Consider the following 19,834-nt stretch of genomic DNA (forward strand, 5'->3'; position numbering starts at 1 on the left):
ATTTTTTTTTTTTTTTTTTTTTTTCAGATCGGCCAGTAATTTAATTTTCAGAGTTCTTTATAAGTTGTACATTGGTCTAGTGAAAATGCTGTTATAGTATTTATTTGTATCAGAGATTTGGTTGTTTTTATATGATAATTTTGATTCAACCATTATATTATTAGTTGTTAATTGTTTTGATTTAATAGATGAATTTAATAATTGATTTAATGAATCTGGATTTTTTTTAATAAAAAAAAAAAAACTGAATTAGAATATTAATTAAACTTTTTTTAAAAAAAAAAAAAAAAAAAAAATAAAACTTACTGAATAACATTTTTTATTATTTTTTTTATTTATTTAAATTTAAAATAATTATATAGATGTTTATTTGTTTGAATAATGAATTAATAATTATAAAAAAAAAATTTGTTTATATATTTTTTTTTTTTTTTTTTTTTCGTTTTTATTATTATTTTTAATTTTTTTATTTTTTAATTTTATTTTTTAATGAAATTTTATAAGTTAGTACTAAAGTATTGATGAAAACATATTTGTAGTTTAAATGTCAACAACATATCAAGCTTGATTTTAAAAGGAAATCATTTTTTAAATTATTTTTTTCCTTATAAAAAAATTATTTTATTACAAGTTACTTTAACCCCCACAAACACACACCAACACCATAAACTTACACAAGCCATAATATTTAATATGAATTTCTATTATTCTGAACAAGTAATGGTAAATCATTATTTTAACATCACTATCTTATTTTTAACTTGTTATCGCCATTGACATTTTTTTTTTTAAAATCATTTGGCCTCATTATAACAAGTATTTAATTCAAATATATATATATATTTTATAACAATTAATTATTCTATGAAAATTAAATATAATTTTTTTTTTTGTGTTTTGAAAAAAAAAAAAAAAAAGAAAAAAAAAAAAGAAAAAAAAAAAAAAACAAAACTATATAAAAATAAATCAACCTCTTTTCTGTGTTTTTAAAAAAAATAAATCCAATTTAAAAAATATTATATTATATAACCAATTTAAAAATTTATTGTTTCATTATAAAATAAATAAATAAATAAAAGTAAAAAAAAAAAAAAAAAAAAATTAATTTTATAGCAATATAAATAAATAATTTTTATTATTTCAATTTTAAAGTCGACAAATTTTGAAAATTTTTTTTTAAATAAATAGTTATAATTTAATTTAAAAATTGTACATTTGAGGTCTGGTAAATAAAACTGCATTGTAATGAGTATTCTTTCCCGATGATTTGTTAATATCAAATGAAGTTTCAGTTGAAAATTTGGAAATATCTGATATTGTTGATTTATTTAATGAGGTAATTTGATTTAAAGATTCTATAATTAAGTGAAAAAAAAAAATAGTTAGTTTTAATTTTTTTTTTTTTTATTTTTTTTTTTAAAAAAAAAAAAAAGTTAAAACTTACTGAATAACATTTTTGATGATATATTTTCTAATTTTTTTATTATAAATAAACTATATATGTTGAGTTTTATTTTTTAATTTTTAATGATTAAATGATTTAATGATTTAATGATTTAATAATTTAATGATTTTATAATTTATATTTTTAATTTTTATATATTTTTTTTTTTTAAAAATAAAATTCACCTTTAAGATATTTAATGATAGTAAAAGTGGAAATTTGTAATACCGAAAAAAAAAATAATGATAATTTTAATTTTATTATTATTTATAAAAAAAATATACAAGGATGAAATTTTAACAACACACTCTCACACTCACACACTCCACCTGAAAATTATTGTATTCGATTTTTTAAAATCTTAATTAAATATTAGTAAGTACAAGTAAGGTTATTAAAAAGAATTTTTGGATTAAACCCAATTTAATTTTTACAATACTTGTTATCATTGTTTATAATATTTTTTTACAAAAATAAATTAATATATATTTTAATATATCATTTATTTATACAACAAGTAAATCAAATAAATAAATATAAAAAATAAATAAAAAAACACACTATTTTTATTTTTTATTTTTATCATTTTTTAATTATATAAAAGTAATTTCAATGAATTATAATTCATATAATTTTTTATATTTTTTTTTTTTTTTTTTTTTTTTTAATAATAATTTAATAATAAATAAAAAACTTAACTAAAAAACTATATCAATTTAAAAACTATTTTTGTGATAATTTTAGATTGTTAATTAATTTTATTTTTTATTTTATAATTTAATTTTATAATTTAAATTGATCTATTTAAAAAAAAAAAAAAAAAAAAAAAAAAATTTTTTTATAATAAATAATTAATAATTGTTTTTTTTTTTTTTTTTTTTTATTTTTCCCTTTTTAAAGTCGACCAATTTAATTTATAAAAATAATTTTTGATAAATCAGATTATGATTTTTTATTTTTTTAATTATTTAAAAAAACCTTAAAAATTATACATTTGAGGCCTTGTGAAAATAACATTGTTGTAATGTCTACTTGTATTACAATTTGAATCACTACTGAATTCAAATTGTTGAATGTTTTGTCCATTTTCAAAGTTTGCTAAAAACTCTGAAGAGTTTGAACTTGTTGATAAGGATGATGATGAATTTATTTGATTTAAAGATTCTGATTAAATTTTAGAAATATTAATTAATAAAATGATGCAAATTAAAAAAATTAGTTAACAACAAAATATATTTTTTACACATACTGAATAACATTTTTTAAAAGATCTTTTTTTTTTTTTTTTTTTTTTTGATTAATTATAAAAATTAGACGATGGAGTTGAATTTTAGGATATAGAATTTGTTAATGTTTATAAATGTTTTTTTTTTTTTTTTTTTTTTTTTGATTAATGTTTTGAATTAAAAAGTAAAAAATAAAATAAATTAAAATTATTTTATTTATTTATATTAATTATAATGAGAAAATAATCATTTTTAAAAAAAATAGAAATTAAATTTGTAATTAAGTTATTGACCACACCAATCAAATGGGGTATATTTTTTAAAATTAATTTTTTCTTTTTTTACTTAAAAAAAATAAATAAAAAATGATTTAACAAGTAAAAATTTATAACCCCTCTACTACAAGCAATCACAAATACAATAAAATAGGGATAAAAACAGTACAACAAGGAAAGGTGTATATAACACAAAAAATTTAAGTAATAAAAATGTTTTTAAAATTTCATGCTTGCAATCACCATTGTTTATATTGTAAATTATTATTTATTATTTTTTTCTAATAAAAAAAAAAATAAAAAATAAAAAAATAAAAAATGAAAAAATAAATTAATTTATTTAAATTAGTTAATGTATGAATAATTTTAAAAAGGAAAAATAACAATTTTTTTAATAAATTTTTAGAGAGTTAATTTTTAAGAAATAAAAAAATACTTAAATTGGGACCTTGTTCCAAAGGTCCTTTTTTATTTAAAAAAAAAAAAAATAAAAAAATAAAAAAAAAAAAAATTTTATATAAATAATATTTAATTTTATTTTAATAATTGGTTTTTTAAAATTTTATATAGTCGGACAGTTTTGTATTTGTATTTTTAATTAATTAAAAGCTATACATTTGTGGTCTTGTGAATACTGCTGCATTGTAATGTTTATTTGTTCCGACTGTTTCATTTAATTCATATAAACCAGAGGATTCAGATTGTTTATTAATTAAACCTGTTGATTTAATTAATGATGGTGATGATGATAATAATTGATTTAATGATTCTAATTTTTTTTTTAAAAAAATATTAATATTAGTAATTATACTTTTTTTTTTTTTTTTTTTGTAAATAATAAAAAATACTTACTGAATAACATTTTTTAAAGGTGTTTTTTATAATTAATTAATAAATAAATAATAAATAATTGAAGTTAATTAATTTAATTTTAAATTAAGAAATGAAGATATTAAAGAAAACTATAGTTTTTTAAATTTTTAGTTTTATTGTTTATTGTTAATTTTGTTTTTATTGTTAATGATTTAAAAAAAAAAAAAATTTCTATTTATAATTATGATGTTTAGGAAGTGAAAATGGTGGTAATCCATATTTTTTAAATTTTAAAAAGTTAATTTGTAGTTTGTTGTTGACAACATATCTGTATTACAATACATAATTAAAATTTATTTAATTTTGAATTAAATTTTTTCAAAAATCAGTACACCCACACACTCACACACCACCAAGTATCCTCACCCTTGTGTACAAGTATGAATGATATACATTTTTTAAAGCAAGTATAAATTAATAAATGATGATCAAGTAATGGAAATTTTAAAAAAAATAAAAAATATAAACAAAACAAAAAAATAAAAAAAAAGAAAAAATTTAACTTGTTTTAATTTTTGATTATATTTTTTTTTAATGTAATAAGATTTTAATGTAAAATTAAAAATTGAAAATATATTATTTTATTTATTATAAAATTAAAAAACAAATAAAACCAAAATAAATAAAATAATACATAAAATATTTCTTTGAATATTTTTTTTTTTTTTTTTTTTAAAAAAAAAGTTTATTTTTAAATATATTAAAATAAATAATTCGGACATTGAATTTTTGAAAGTCTAATATTACATTGAATTTTTAAAAGTATAATTTAATAAATTTTTAAAAAAATATTTAAAAACAATAGCAAGGTTTAACAAAGAATAATGATTTTGCATATAAGTCTGTTGAACTAATTTCATTTTGTTTAAAGTTTAATCCATTTTCATTTGTATTGGTATTTATTTTGTTAACCAAGTTTAATGGTTTTGAATTAATGATTTGACTAATTGATTCTATAAAATTTGGAAAAAAAAAAAAAAAAAAAAAAAAAAAAAATTGAATGGGTTTTATTAGTAATTGTTTTGGGTATGGTGATTACAATGATTAAGATCTTTGGAAGAAAATACATACTGAATAACATTTTATTTGGTTTTTTATTTTTATTTTTATTTTCAAAGTTTTTTAAATAAATAATTGTTTTTTGTTTTTATAAATGATTGGAAAAAAAAAAAAAAAAATCCTATTTATATTAATTTTAAAAAAAAAAAAAGAATAAAATAAATCGTTTTTTTTTTTTCCAAAAAAATAATGATTTAACTAGTTCGATTTAGGGTTGTTTGTGGGTTATAAAATATTTTTTAATATTAAAAAAAAAAAAAAAATAAAAAAAAATAAAAGATCAGATAAATTGAGATGGTGTGGAAGTGAGAGAATAATAATTATCAAGTATAATAACAAAATTGTTGATGTAATTTATATTCTATTATTTTCAAAGATCTTTGTACACCATAAACCAAAATGAGAATACCTTTAAAAGATTCTTTTAAGAATTTGCTTTTTTTTTATTTTATTACTGAAAAAAAAAAAAAAAAAAAAAAAAACGTTCTTTTTTTTTTTTTTTTTTTTTGTTTTTTTTTTTTTTTGTTAAATAATAATAAAAATTGTTCAATATGATTTAATATTAAAAGATAACTTGTGGAAATAAAATTTATAAAAATAAAAAGAATAATTTTAATATTAAAAAAAAAAAAAAAAAAGAGGGACAAATCAAAAATTTTATTATTAAAAAAAAAAAATAAAAAATGGAAAACCCATCTTTTTTTAACTTTTTATTATTCTAATCCTTTTTTTTTTTTTTTTTTTTTTTTTTTTAAAAAAAGAAGGAACAGCTTTTTAAAAAAAATAATAATATATATTATATTATTATTTATAAAATAACAACAATATTAAAGTTGTTTTAAAAAGATAAAAAAAAAAAAAAAGATAAAAAAAAAATAAATTTTTTTTTTTTTTTTTTTTTCCAGTTTCCAAATTTAAAATAATTTTTTTTTTTTTTTTTTAACCTAATAAACTTGAGAAATCATAAAATCTTTCAGAACGTGACCATACAATTTGATTTAAATGTCTAAATTGTCTAATTCTATGGAATGGAATGGCTTCATCTAATTTTAATAACTCGACATCACATAAACCATCGAAACGATCTTCATAGGTAATGATAAAATCTTGAATTTTATCTTTTAATTGTTCATCATGTAAAATTCTATTATAAACTTCAATACTTGATGGTAATCTTTCTTTTTTCTTTACATCAGTTTCTTTTTCAATAATTGATTTTACTTCTAATTTTGTTAATTTCTTTGTTTTATTATTATTTTCATCTGATAATTCATCATTTGATTCAGACTCTGATGGTGATTCTATAGCAGTAGTAGTGGTTGTAGTTGTTGGTGAAGTTGATAATTTATTTTCTTTTAATTGTTTAATTGCTAATTTCTTTGCTTTTTTATATTCAATTGCAGCTTTATAATCTTTATCAGTTCTTGGAATTACTTGACCAGTTTTACAACTTGTATGACCAGAATTTAATTTATTTAAATTATTATTTAATTGATTAGTTTGTAATGAATAATCTTTACCATCAATATATGTTTGATCATAATCATAATCTTCATCTTCACTGTCATTATCATAGGTAGTGAATTCTCTTTCATTTGAATAAGTTGGATATGAGAAATAAATTGTTGTCGACATGATTATATATTTATATGTATTTATTTATTTAATATTAAATTATTTGTTTTTGTTTGTTTATTTACAATTGTTTTTAAAAAAAAAGATATTTATTTATATTTATATATTGGTTTTATTTAATATATTTGTTTAATTTGTTTTGTTTTTTTTTATTGAATGTTTTTTTTTTATTTTAATTTATAGAAAAAAAAAAATTATAAATTAGAATTTTAATTGTATTTTCTCATTTTTTTTCTTGAAAAACATGAGAAAACGAAACATTTGAGTTTCAAAGAAAAATTGAGAAAATTTGGTTAAAAATAAAAAAAAAATAAAAAAAAAAATGAAAAAAAAAATAAAAAAATTAAAAAAAAAAAATTAAAAAAAAAAAAAAAAAAAAAAAAATTTAAAGAATCCAAAACCCACCTTCAGTGTAAAATAAAAATGAAACAAATAATCTTTTGAAATAATTTTTTTTTTTTTTTATTTTTCTTTTTTTAATTTTTTTTTTATAACTAAAGTATTTGGATAATCTGGAAAGCTACCACAGTGTTATTTATTTATTTTATTTTATTTTAAATAATAATTTAATTTTTTTTGAATATTATTTTTTAACATTTTTTTAGTAAAATTAAAAATAAAACATTAAGAGTAGAGGGTATGAGCCTCGGTGAATATATCATTTCTATTGAAGTGCATTATTAACGAATCCTCAGTATAATTGGAAAAATTGTGATGTGCCAAAAGATAATGATGAAATTGGAAAAGAAAAAAACAAATAAAACCATTACCAACTATTTTTTTTTTTTTTTTTGTTTTATATAAAATAAATAAATAATAATTAAAAAAAAAAAAAAAATCATTGAAATCTAGATTTATCTTAAAAAATTTTATTTTATTTTATTTTTTTTAAAAATTATTTTAAAATAATGAGTCGCCCAAATAAAATTAAACATAATAATATCTATTAATTATTTTTAGAAACTATACATTTGTGGTCTTGTAAAGACTGCATTATTATAATGTTTATTTGTTCCAACAGTATTATTCATTTCAAATAAATTTGATAATTCATTAGAATTGATTGAAACTTGTACAATTTTATTTGATGATGATGATGATGATGATGATGAAAATAATTGATTTAATGATTCTAAATTTAGAAAAAATAAAAAATATAATTTTAAAATTAATATATAATTAATTTAATTAATAAAAATAAATTAGTAATAAATTAATACATACTGAATAACATTTTAATTTTTATTATATATTTTTTTTAATTAATAATTGAAGTTAATTTAAAAACTAATAATAGTATATATATTTTATTGTAATAGTTTTTTTTATTTGTTGTTGTTGATTTTGATTTTATTGTTGAATGATGATATAAAATTTTTTTTTTTTTCTATTTAAATAAAAAATCAAATTCAATTGAGGAAATGGTAGTTAAAAGTATTGTTTTAAAAATGATGGGATAATTTGTAGTTTGTTGTTGACAACATATCTTAAACTACATGACTTTATTTAATTTTATTTAATTTTAATTTTAATTTTTATTTTTATTCACCCACTAACCCCACCAAGCAAAAAATCACGATACCTTTCACAAGTAAAAACGACTATATTTAGTTTATTTTTCACTTGTGGTAATATTTTAAAATATTTATATATATATATACTTATATATATAAAAATATAAAAGGGTAAAAGAGGGAAAATTAAATTTTAAAAATCATCATTTTTTAAATTTATATCCTGAATTTCATAACAATATTACCAAAACAATCTCATACTTGATTTTATTCAATTATTTGATTACATTTATTTGGTATTAAATTTTATTTGTATCAAATTTAGTTTTCTCATTTTTTTAATAAAATATTTTATAATAAAATCGAAAAAGTAAAAGAAATAATAATAATAATAATAATTTTAAAATAAATAAATAAATAAATAAATAAATAAATAAATAAATAAATAAAATTGTTTTATTTTAGAATGAAAAAAAAAGATAGTTTATTTTTGATTTAATGATACAAATTTATTGAATTATTTTACATTTTTTAATTTTTAATTTTTTTTTTTCTTTAATTATTTCTTTTAAAAAAGAAAAATAACAATAATCATTATAATTATAATTCAAAACAATAACTTGGTTTCACAAATAAAATTGATTTTGTTGTTATTCTTAATGAGTTGATTTCATTTGAGTTATTTAAATAATTGTTAAAATCAATTGATACATTATTTATTTTATTATATTTAATTATTGAATTTGATTTAAAATTTTGATTTAATGATTCTAAAAATTATGTTATATAAATATATATATATATATATATTAGTAAAAATATTAATTAAGATTAATTAATTTAATTTTTTACTTACTATATAGCATTTTATTTTTTATATTGTTTTTCTTTTTTTTTTAAAAAATTAAAATTTTTGGATATTTGTAGAATTGAGGTGAAATAAAATATAAATAAAAAAAATAAAAATTTTAATTTCTTTTTATAAATCAAAAAAAAAAATATATTAATATATATAAAAAATAATAATAATAATAATAAAAATAAATTAAAAATATTAAGTTTATTATTTCTTTTTTTTTTGAAAAAAGGGAAAAAAAAAAAAACTAAAATACAAGTATTGTAATTAAAATGTTGATGCAGTAAAATTAATTTATTTTTATTTAATCAAATAATAAATGAAGAATAAAATAAAAATTAATAATTTTTAAAATTTCATACATTCCATAATAAAAAAAGTTTAAAAAATTTCTTAAACTAAAATTTGTGCGAGTGTGGGTGAAATAAATTATTTTTTTTTTTTTATTTTTTATTTTTTTATTTTTTTTATTTCTTGTTTTTACTTAATTTTTATTTTCTAAAATAAAAATTATTCCTTAATTATTATTATTATTATTATTATTATTATTATTATTATTATTATTATTATTATTATTATTTTTAAAGATTTGTCCAAAACATTTGTGGTCTTGTAAAGACTGCACTAGCTTTTACTGATGATGATAAACTATTTTGAGAATATGAAATACTAGTTAAATCATTATTTTGATGATTAAAATTATTATTTAATTTATTATATCCATTTATATTAATTACTTGGTTTATTGATTCTATTAATAAAAATAAAGATAAAAATTTTTTTATTAATATACAATTAATAATTTATAATTAAAAAAAAAAAATTGAACCTACTAAATAACATTTTTATAAATAAAGGATTATTATTATTATTAATTAAAATTTGAATTTATTGAATTGGAATTGAAATTCAAATTTCAAAATAAAAAATAAACAAAAATATTGAAACTATAAAATATAATTATTTATTTATTATTTTTTTTTTTTTCTTTTATAACATTTTAAAAATTTAGTTTTTTATTTTTATTTTTTTTTTTAATACAATTATTTTAAAAATAATAAATAAAAAATAATAATTTCAAAGTACAACTTACCACCAAACACACAAACACACAAAATATCCAATTAAAATTAACACGTATATCGTGTCAAATTGTTTTTTTTTTTTTTTTTTTTTTTTTTTTTTTTTTTTTTTTGGAAAAAAAGGGACTAGTGAATTTAAAAACAAAAGTATACTAATTATAGTATTTTGGAAATTATTTTTTATTTTTATTTTTATTTTTTATTTTATTTTTTTTTTTTAGCAACTGCAAAATGGTATTTATTATTTTTTGTAATATTTTAATTTCATTGTATTCCCAATTATTTTTTTTACTTGGTATCTAAATTAAATAGGGGGTGGTGGGTTTACTTTATTTGGATTGATAGTATGGATTTAAAAAAAATTATAAAATAAAATATTGTTCTTTTTAATTTTTCCTTTTTTTTTTTTTTTTTTGGTGGTAAAATAATTAGAATTACAAAATGGTGGTTGGTGGTTCTTATATTTTATTAAAATATCGTAAAATTCTAATAATTTTAAAAAACTTGGGTAAATTAAGATTTAATTATTTTAAAAGAAAAATAGTAATTTAAATTACCAAATATCATATGTCAACTAATAATTACAACCAATAATTTGGAAAAATTATCAAAAAAAAAAAAATATAATAAAAGAAAAGAAAATAATAAGTTTATTATTTATACTAAAATAAATTAAATGAAATAAATTAAATGAAATAAAATGAAATAAAATAAAAATAAAAAAAAAATAATAACAAAATTTTAGAAGATTTTTGAACGACAAGTTTCAAAACCTTGATCTCACCCAATTAAATCTATTTTTCATTATTGACAAGGCTATAATAATAATAATAATTGTAAAAATTGAGACTTTAAAAATAAAAAAATAAAAAAAAAAAAGTGGTTGATTTAAAAAATCATAATCGAGAAAATATATTTGTTAACCAATATTAAAATTCCCTTAAATTTATTTGAATAATTCTTCATCTCTTTATTTAAATGTGATTAATTCTACTTCAAAGACAAGTCTATAAAAAAATATATAAATGATTAATTCTACTTCAAAGACAGTCTATTAAAAAAAAAAAAAAAAAAAAAAAAAAAAAAAAGGGGAATGATTAAAATAGGGAATACTAACGTTGCATTTGGTGGAATAACACCACCAGCACCTCTAGCACCATATCCAAAATCTGGGCTAATGGTTAATTTTGAGGTTTCACCAACTTTCATTTTAGCAACACCTTCATCCCAACCTTTGATGACTTGACTATAAAGTTTTAGAGAGGGAAAAAAAAAAAATTAGAAAATTATGATTGGGATAGAGTTTAAAAAAAAAAAAAAATTATAGAATTTGCATACCCAGCCCCAAGTTTAAAATTAAATGGTTGGCCTCTCTTTCTTGATGAATCAAAAACGGTACCATTAGTTAAAGTACCTGCATGCTTTATTAATAATTATAGAATAATATATATATATTGTGAATTAGTTTTTTTTTTTTTTTATTTGTTTATTTGATAATAAAAAAAAAAAAAACTTACATGTACAGTTACATTTGAACCAACTGGTGGAATATTACCTTTACCTTCTTTAATAATTGTGATTTCAACACCCTGATTTTTTTAAAAAAAAAAAAAATATATATATATTAGATTTTAATTCATTGATCAAAACGTTTTGTTGTTCAAACTCAACTCACCATTGTTTTATTTATCAAGTTTGAATTATTTTGTTATGGAAAAATAAAAAAAAAAAAAGTCAAAAAAAAAAAAAAAAAAAAGTCAAAAAAAAAAAAAAAAAAAAAAAAAAAAAAAAAAATAAAAATTAAAAAAAATTAAAAAAAACTTTTTTTTTTTTTGGTAACAACATCAACCTGTGGCTGCAATAAATAATACCTCAAATTGAAATAAAATAATTGTATCTTCCACAACTTTTAAAAGAATTCCAATTTATAAATCAAAAGGTGTTCAAGTTTTAATTAATGTTTTACCTCATCTGAGAATTTTTTTCAAAAAACCCAGGATATTTATTTTATTTTTTTTTATAACCCCACTCATTTTTTTTTTTTTTTTTTTTTTTGATCTCCAGATGATTTCTTTTGTTTGATTTATTGTTTTTATTATTATTATTATCTTTGTCATCATATTCATATCATCACTATTATCAGTTTCACTATGATTGGTTTCATTATCAGTTTCACTATCATAGGTTTCATTATCATTTTCATTATTTGAACAAACGTTTGGGTTTGAATTTGTAGAGGATATTTGAGAAAAAGGTAATAGATCATATACACGATGGTTAGAGACATTTGAAAATATTGATAATATTTTAACATTGTATTTGGTATAAGATCTTCTATTATTGATCCTATCGGGAGAATGTGTCAATCTATGGTATCTAAATGGTAAATTTTCATCAACACCATGTAATGCCAATGGAATGTTATAATTTCCACATTTGAATTGGTTATTCGCACAAATTTCAATATATTCATCAACGTTTAATGTTTGAACCCCTAATTTTGGAACATGTGGAGGCGACTTTTGATTTATTGATTGGATATGATATTTCATATTAGATTTGATATAATTCCACATGTTTTTAATTGATTTTAAAAATTTTACATATAGGTTTTGGAAGAAATGATATAACTCATAGGTAGAGCAATAACCAAACATAAAATAATGATTATCTAATAATTATTTGATGTTATTATTGTTATTTGATTTAATTAAATCAATTAATTCAATAAATAGTGAATGATTGGAATTCTCAATTTGATATAGATCAGGAACTGAATCTTCCACAATATTAAAATTTGACAAACCTTGATATAATGGTAATTTGTGTGTATTGATTTGGGGTGCTAGTTTCTTATCACCATTACTTGCCAACTTGTTGTTTAACCTAATAATTAAACGTCCATACCCATATTTATATGAGATCAATTCGACTTTGTATAATACATGAAGGAAGCCTTTATGTATTATATGTATTAATGGCTCATTAATAAATCAGTGGGAGTGCATGTATCATCATGATCTTTTAAAAGTTGAGTGATTATTAAAATATAAATATTAAATGTATTTGGTACCAAATTCTTTAAATTGGAATTGAGGATTTACATTTTGACAATCATTTGTTTGAATTTTATAAAATTGAATACCATTGATTAAAATACTTGATATTTTTGAAAATTGGATTCCTCCATAAGAATTATTAAATGAAAATCTTCAACCTTTGTATCAAATATATAGTATTAAAATTATAAATAAATAATTTTGTAAAAAAAAAAAAAAAAAAAAAATTTTGGTATTGATTACAATAATAATTTGTTTAAAAAAAAAAGATTTATTTTATTGTTTTTACATACAGTTCAAGTAAATCTGTTTTAACAAGTATTCTTGATACTTCCTTTTTTTTACACAAACATACATACATGCTCTTTTATTTTTAAAATTATCTTGAAAATGTAACTGCATACCATTTGTTCCAATTAGAATATAATTTAAAAATTCGAAAAATATGTTCAGATTTTCTATCTTTTTTAACTGCGTAATTTGCAATATCCAGTTTTTTAGTTGTATTTATTTCACCATAAATACCACGACTTTTTATCTTATTGAATGAAGTAAAATAGATGAATAACCAATTTTTTCTTTATTTTTGTCATTGAGAGAAATCTTGATATTTTTTATTGCTGTTAGGATTCCACCATTAGAACATTGTTTACTTGAATTATAATTAAAGCTTTTTCATATAGATTTCTAATAGTATCGTAATATTAATCGCTACGTTTTTCTTTTGTAGCAAGTACACGTTCTCTTATTCCATCATCTGAAATTAATTTAAAAATCTGTTTGAACCTACACCATTATTATTTAAACAAATTTTCAATTGATTTAATAGTTTCCAAAAATAAATAAAAAATAAATAAAAATTTTAATATAATTTAATTCTTTTAAAAAATAATATATTATATCATTGTGTACTTAAAATTCTAAAATATTATTAAAAAAAAAATTCATTATTATTTTTATTATTAATTTCATAACTTATTAAATTTTGATTGTATAATTGTTCATTTTTTCTTTTAATTTCATTATTTTCTTCTATTGATTGGTTTTTGGATCAATTTCTTAAATAAATAATATTTGATGATAATATTTTTAGTTAAATTATCATTTTTATATTAAACGATGTGTTATTAAACACTAATTAATATTGTATAAAAAAAAAAAAAAAAAGAAAAAAAAAAAAGAAAAAAAAAAAAAAAAAGAAAAAAAAAAAAAAAATTAATAAACACTTTTTTCCCTTTCTCATATATAAAAAAAAAAGAAAAAAAAAAAAAAAAAAACCTTTCAATCACATAGGGATACATTATTAAATTTTTTTTTAAATTCCTTTTTTTTAATTTTTAATTTTTTTTTATTATCACAAATATTTTCATCTTTTTCACCATTTGTTTTTTGGCAGGATAATTTTTTATATTTTTTTACTAATTGGGGTAGTTAAACAACCAATTGTTTTTTTTTTTTTTTTTTTTTGAAATAATAAATAGAAGTTATGACATTATTTAATTAATTTTTAATAATCCATAACAAAATTAAATAACTATCTGCTGGTCTTTTTTGTATTTTTTTTCAACTTCGAATTAGGCTATAATGAATGGTAAAAGAAAACTGTCTACTGATCTTTTTTGTATTTTTTCAACTTTGAAAATTTAGGTTGCATTTGGTGGAATGACACCACCAGCACCTCTAGCACCATTACCATAATCTGGGCTAATGGTTAATTTTCAGGTTTCACCATTTTCATTTTAGCAACACCTTCATCCCAACCTTTGATGATTTGACTAAATTTTAGAAAAAAAAAAAAAAAAAAATTAGAAAATTATGGGAAAAAAAAAAAAAAAAAGATTAAAGAATTTGCATACCAGCTCCAAGTTTAAAATTACTAATTTGGGTTAAAATAAAACAACCATTTTTTTTTTTTTTTTTTTTTTTTTTTTTTGATTATAATTATAATATCATAAATGGAAATTGATATTATTTTTAAAAATCCATAATAAAATTAAAAAACATTCAAAATTGGTTTTTTTGAAATTTAAAAATAGGAAAAAAAAAATAAAAAAAATTAAAAAAAAAAAAAGTTTTAAATTTTTTTCTTTTTTTTTTTTTTTTTTTTTTTTTTTTTTTTTTTTTTTTTTTTTTTCAATTGGAAAAAGATATTAAAATTTTTTTTTTTTTTTTTTTTTTTTTTATTTTTTTATTTTTTAACGAAATAATTTATATGCGCGAAATTCGTTGATTAAAAAGAAATTATATTTAAAAATATTAAAAAAAAAAAAAAGAGTATTAATAATAGCACGCACATTCATTATTATTTATAAATTATAGTTCTTTTTTTTTTTTTAAAAAAAATATATAAAAAATAAAAATATAAAAATAAAAAAATGGTATACATAACACCAAAGGGTAAAATAAATTTACCCAATTATAAAGGTGGTACAACCATTGATAAATCTATAATGTATCAATATGTAATCAGTCCTTCTTGTAATATTATAGTTGAATATTTTCCAAAAAATTTAGCGTAAAGTTTTTTTTATATTCTATTAAAAGAAAAATAAAAATAAAAATAAAAATACTAATTCTCTTTTTAAAAAAAAATTAAAATAAAAATAAAAATAAAAATAAAAACCACACACACACTCTAAAAATAAAAATTTATAGACCAAATTTAGTATGTATTAATTGATTTACCTTTATAATAAATAAATAAATAAACTAATATATATATATATATATATATTTTTTTTTTTTTTAAAAAATTTAGATTACAGCAATTGGATTATTTTGTAATTTTTTAGGATTGTTTTCAGTATTTTATTTTATTGGATTTAATGAGAGTATTGGAGGTAATAAACCAACATTAGAGGATGATAGTTCAGTTAGATGGGTTTATTTATTTGCAGGAATGATGATATTCATTTATATGATGATGGACAATATCGATGGTAAACAAGCAAGAAGAACAAAAACATCATCCCCATTGGGTGAATTATTCGACCACGGATGCGACTCGTTATGCACTGGACTGCTTCCATTGATAGTCGGTATTTCGATGGGTATTCGTAGCTGGGAGATCCTAATTGCATTTATGGCAGCCACAATACCATTCTACTTAGCCCACTGGGAGGAATACTTCACCCACCATCTTGTATTGGGCGCATTGAATGGCCCAACCGAGGCAGAGTGTATGGCAATATTGTTCTGTTTCCTCACTGGTATATTTGGTCAATGGATTTGGTTCATAAAGATTGATTTCAGTGTACTCACATTCAACCATATCCAATACACAGGTCAATTGAATGAAATGATCTTTTTCGCTATGGCAATAATCTCATTCGTTACAGCATTTCAAAATATTTTAACATCAACTAAAAAAGCAATAGATATGAAAATTAGTTTATTCACTGCTTATTCACAACCAATTCCATTCATTATCTTTTTTTGCTCTGAATTTATTTGGTTAAAATTATCACCTTCTTTATTTTTAACTTATCCAATAATTCATATATTAAGTTTAACTTTTATTTTCTCATATGTAGTTGTAAGTTCAAAAATTATTTACTTTTTTTAAATTTACTATACAAATATTAACATAATTTTTAAATATATATATATAGTGTCGTTGTATTGTTCAAAGAATTTGTCAAGAAGATTTTAGATTATTTTATAAACCATTAATATTTTTAATTGGTTGTGTTTTAAATACAGCAGCTAAAGTTTATTTGAATATTGAAATTTTGGATGAACAAATTTCAGTATTATTATTATTTGCTATTAGTTTAGGTTTCATGTTCCATTTTACATATAGTATCATTCAAGAAATGTGTTTAGTTTTAAAAATTAATGCATTTACAATTCCATCATCATCACCACCAATTAAAAAATTAAATTAATTTTTAAAAAAATAAAAAATAAAGATTTAAAATATTTAATTAAAATATTATTTTTGTGTGTGTTTGTGTGTGTTTTAATTTTTATTTATTTTTAAATGATTTGTTATTAAATTAATTGAATTTTCAATTTTTGATAATCTATTGGAATGATTTGTTAATATATTTTCAATTGAATTTAATTTATTTAAAATTAAATTTTGAATATTTAATAATGATGTTGATGTTGATGGTGATAATTCTAAATTTGAAGAATTTTCATTTTCATTATTTTTTAAATTTGATTTAATTGGTTCAATAGATTCAGTTGATATAAATAATGAAATTTTCCAATTTGAAGTTGATCTAAATGATAATCCAATACCTTTTTCATTTAATTTTTCACCACCTATTATATATAATTTATTATCTGATAAAATTGATAACCCTTTTGATTTATATTTTGAAAATTCATTATCATTATTATTATCAATTGATAGTAGTTTATTATTATTATTTTCAATTATTATTGAATTTTCATTTTCATTTCCATTTTTTAAAATTTTAAATAATTGAATATATTTTGAAAATGTTGATGTAATACCAATTAAATCATTTTCATAATTTAATGTTAATATATTAGGTGTCAATATATTAATATTTAATTTTATTTTATCTAAATTTTTAATTTCAATTTTATTTTTATTTTCATCACTGTTAATATAAATTTTAAATAATAATAAATATGATCCTTTTTCTTTTATTGATTTTTTATTTATTGTTTCAATTGGTTCATTTGATGATGATGATGATGATGATGATTCACTTTCAATACTTATTAAAGGTTTTGAAATTAATGTATTGGTTTTATTATTAATAGTTGATTGGTTAACCATAAATAATGATTCAATTATAGAATTATTATTATTATTATTATTTGATTTAATAAATTGAACTTCTTTTTCTTCTTCTTCTTCTTCAACTTCCTCAATGGTATTTTCTTCAAATAATTTTATTGATGGTTTTGAAATTGATGGTAATTTTAATATAGGTTCCATATATGTTGTTGCAGTTGTAGTTGTTTGAATTGAAGGATATGAAGTTATTATAAAGTTTTCATTATCAATCCATTCTACTCTTAAAAAATCATTATTTATATCATCTATTTCTTCTTCTTCTTCTTCTCCTTCTTCTTTTTCATATATAAATAATAAATTATTAAAATTAATTTCATTAAATGAATTCCATTTTAATAAAAATATTTTTTTATTTGTTATCCTTTAAATTGGTTTAAAAAAATATAAAATTAATTTTAATATACAAATAAATAATAAAAATTAAAATTAATAATAATAATAAAAATAATAATAATAATGAAACTTACAATAGTAAAATTAAACCATTATTTGACCATTTTAAATCAATTATTGGTGATGATGTTATTGAAAAAAATTGATTTTTTAATAAAGTTTCAATTGATGACATTTCATATTTTATATTATTATTATTTTCATCATTAATATTTTTAAAAATATAAATTTTATCATTTGTAATTAATGTGATTGTATTATTACATATATTATAATCATCAATTGTTTTATTTGTGAATGAATAATTATTATTTTCATTTTCGTCAATTAATAAATTTTTTAATAATATCCATTCATTTGATTCTTTAATAAATTTAAATAAAAAAAATCTATTATTATTAAATGCATAAATTAAATTACTATTTTTAATAATTTTAAAATTTATTATCCTTTTTTTTTTTTTAAAAGATTTAAGAAATTAAAAAAATTAATATTAATTATTTAAAAAATTGGAAAAATAAAAAAAAAACACAATACTTGTATTCAAAAATAATTGATTTAATTTTCAATGGTGGTGAATCAAAAATTTGTAAAAAATTTAAACAGTAATAATCATTTTCTCCTTGGTGTTTTATTGGCCACACTAAATATGGATTAATCCTTTGTTTATCACTTGGATGATAAAAAGTGTTAAATGAATTAGTTTTATTATTTATACTACCGCCACCACCACCACTTCCACTATTATTTAAAAGTGTACATTCATTATCTATAACATTTTTAATTTTAATTTTCATCAGTATTTTGATTGTTTTTTAAGTGAAAAGAAAAAAAAAAAAAAATGTAGATAACACAGTTTGGAACAGTCCGAAAAAAAAAAAAAAAAAGTTATTTTTATTTTTTTTTTTTTTATTTTTCACTAAAGGTCTTTTTTTGTTTTTATTTTGAAATAATTGTTTTTACTTCGATTTCAAAGCTTTTTTTTTAATTTTTTTTTTTTTTTTTTTTTTTTTTTTTACCACTGCGGAATGAAAATAAAAAAAAAATTAAAAAAAATTAATAAAAAATAAAAAACAATAAAAAAGGATTTTCATAACGGTTGAAATCAATCAGTTGGTAAAAAAAAAAAAAAAAAAAAAAAATTTAAAAAAAAAAAAAAAAAATCTTGCAGCTGTATTTTTTTTTTTTTATTTTTTTATTTATTTTTTTTTTTTTTTAAGCTGTTGTAAATAATAAAATTGTAATATTAAAATAATAAAATAAAAAAACAAACACTTCCTTTAAAGGTAAAATAAAAATTATCAAACAACATTTATTTTCCATTTTATTTTTTTTATTTTATTTTTTATTTTTTATTTTTTATTTTTTATTTTTATTCCAATGAAACAATAATATGATCATAATTTAGATTCAATAAGATTTTATCTTCAAGAGTTTTCTATTATATATAAATCGGACATTACCATTAAAAAAAAAAAAAAAAAAAAACAAAAAAAACAAAAAAAAAATTTTTAATACTTAGGGCGAGATAAATAATTACTGCAAATCACCCCTTTTTTTTTTTTTTTTCCTTTTTTTATTTTTATTTTTATTTTTAATTTTTTTTTTTTTTTTTTTTTTTTTTTTTTTTTTTCAAAA

The 19,834-nt window shown here is 17.1% G+C and overlaps 13 protein-coding genes across 13 annotated transcripts; 1 reads left to right on the forward strand and 12 right to left on the reverse strand.

The window, feature by feature from the left end:
• Positions 1–57: 57 nt before the first annotated feature.
• DDB_G0275229 (hypothetical protein) lies at positions 58–316 on the reverse strand (the record flags this gene model as incomplete). The annotated part of the gene is made up of 2 exons (XM_638618.1): positions 58–215; positions 307–316. 2 exons carry the CDS (start codon positions 314–316, stop codon positions 58–60), a joined length of 168 nt encoding a protein of 55 aa, XP_643710.1.
• Positions 317–1,200: 884 nt separating this feature from the next.
• Positions 1,201–1,454, reverse strand: DDB_G0275175 (hypothetical protein; the record flags this gene model as incomplete). Its single annotated transcript, XM_638619.1, has 2 exons — positions 1,201–1,355; positions 1,445–1,454. 2 exons carry the CDS (start codon positions 1,452–1,454, stop codon positions 1,201–1,203), a joined length of 165 nt encoding a protein of 54 aa, XP_643711.1.
• A 780-nt stretch (positions 1,455–2,234) lies between these two features.
• On the reverse strand, positions 2,235–2,703 carry DDB_G0275231 (hypothetical protein; the record flags this gene model as incomplete). Its single annotated transcript, XM_638620.1, has 3 exons — positions 2,235–2,244; positions 2,437–2,608; positions 2,694–2,703. The coding sequence occupies 3 exons, from the start codon at positions 2,701–2,703 to the stop codon at positions 2,235–2,237; spliced, it is 192 nt and encodes a 63-aa protein (XP_643712.1).
• Positions 2,704–3,547: 844 nt separating this feature from the next.
• Positions 3,548–3,807, reverse strand: DDB_G0275233 (hypothetical protein; the record flags this gene model as incomplete). The annotated part of the gene is made up of 2 exons (XM_638621.1): positions 3,548–3,714; positions 3,798–3,807. 2 exons carry the CDS (start codon positions 3,805–3,807, stop codon positions 3,548–3,550), a joined length of 177 nt encoding a protein of 58 aa, XP_643713.1.
• An 803-nt stretch (positions 3,808–4,610) lies between these two features.
• Positions 4,611–4,899, reverse strand: DDB_G0275131 (hypothetical protein; the record flags this gene model as incomplete). The annotated part of the gene is made up of 2 exons (XM_638622.1): positions 4,611–4,771; positions 4,890–4,899. 2 exons carry the CDS (start codon positions 4,897–4,899, stop codon positions 4,611–4,613), a joined length of 171 nt encoding a protein of 56 aa, XP_643714.1.
• Positions 4,900–5,816: 917 nt separating this feature from the next.
• On the reverse strand, positions 5,817–6,512 carry DDB_G0275133 (hypothetical protein; the record flags this gene model as incomplete). Its single annotated transcript, XM_638623.1, has 1 exon — positions 5,817–6,512. One exon carries the CDS (start codon positions 6,510–6,512, stop codon positions 5,817–5,819), a length of 696 nt encoding a protein of 231 aa, XP_643715.1.
• Positions 6,513–7,468: 956 nt separating this feature from the next.
• Positions 7,469–7,746, reverse strand: DDB_G0275135 (hypothetical protein; the record flags this gene model as incomplete). Its single annotated transcript, XM_638624.1, has 2 exons — positions 7,469–7,644; positions 7,737–7,746. 2 exons carry the CDS (start codon positions 7,744–7,746, stop codon positions 7,469–7,471), a joined length of 186 nt encoding a protein of 61 aa, XP_643716.1.
• A 1,717-nt stretch (positions 7,747–9,463) lies between these two features.
• Positions 9,464–9,725, reverse strand: DDB_G0275137 (hypothetical protein; the record flags this gene model as incomplete). Its single annotated transcript, XM_638625.1, has 2 exons — positions 9,464–9,633; positions 9,716–9,725. The coding sequence occupies 2 exons, from the start codon at positions 9,723–9,725 to the stop codon at positions 9,464–9,466; spliced, it is 180 nt and encodes a 59-aa protein (XP_643717.1).
• Positions 9,726–10,934: 1,209 nt separating this feature from the next.
• DDB_G0275227 (FKBP-type peptidylprolyl cis-trans isomerase) lies at positions 10,935–11,642 on the reverse strand (the record flags this gene model as incomplete). Its single annotated transcript, XM_638626.1, has 5 exons — positions 10,935–10,971; positions 11,082–11,210; positions 11,303–11,385; positions 11,482–11,553; positions 11,640–11,642. 5 exons carry the CDS (start codon positions 11,640–11,642, stop codon positions 10,935–10,937), a joined length of 324 nt encoding a protein of 107 aa, XP_643718.1.
• Positions 11,643–11,808: 166 nt separating this feature from the next.
• DDB_G0275225 (hypothetical protein) lies at positions 11,809–12,516 on the reverse strand (the record flags this gene model as incomplete). Its single annotated transcript, XM_638627.1, has 2 exons — positions 11,809–11,870; positions 12,099–12,516. 2 exons carry the CDS (start codon positions 12,514–12,516, stop codon positions 11,809–11,811), a joined length of 480 nt encoding a protein of 159 aa, XP_643719.1.
• A 126-nt stretch (positions 12,517–12,642) lies between these two features.
• On the reverse strand, positions 12,643–13,384 carry DDB_G0275223 (hypothetical protein; the record flags this gene model as incomplete). The annotated part of the gene is made up of 2 exons (XM_638628.1): positions 12,643–12,945; positions 13,379–13,384. 2 exons carry the CDS (start codon positions 13,382–13,384, stop codon positions 12,643–12,645), a joined length of 309 nt encoding a protein of 102 aa, XP_643720.1.
• A 2,014-nt stretch (positions 13,385–15,398) lies between these two features.
• Positions 15,399–16,910, forward strand: captD (CDP-alcohol phosphatidyltransferase; the record flags this gene model as incomplete). The annotated part of the gene is made up of 3 exons (XM_638629.1): positions 15,399–15,485; positions 15,782–16,558; positions 16,635–16,910. The coding sequence occupies 3 exons, from the start codon at positions 15,399–15,401 to the stop codon at positions 16,908–16,910; spliced, it is 1,140 nt and encodes a 379-aa protein (XP_643721.1).
• Positions 16,911–16,984: 74 nt separating this feature from the next.
• Positions 16,985–18,993, reverse strand: DDB_G0275237 (hypothetical protein; the record flags this gene model as incomplete). The annotated part of the gene is made up of 4 exons (XM_638630.2): positions 16,985–18,164; positions 18,271–18,559; positions 18,617–18,645; positions 18,734–18,993. 4 exons carry the CDS (start codon positions 18,991–18,993, stop codon positions 16,985–16,987), a joined length of 1,758 nt encoding a protein of 585 aa, XP_643722.2.
• Between the last annotated feature and the right edge of the window lie 841 nt (positions 18,994–19,834).

This window comes from Dictyostelium discoideum (genome assembly GCF_000004695.1).
Source record: "Dictyostelium discoideum AX4 chromosome 2 chromosome, whole genome shotgun sequence".
Lineage (NCBI taxonomy): Eukaryota > Evosea > Eumycetozoa > Dictyosteliales > Dictyosteliaceae > Dictyostelium > Dictyostelium discoideum.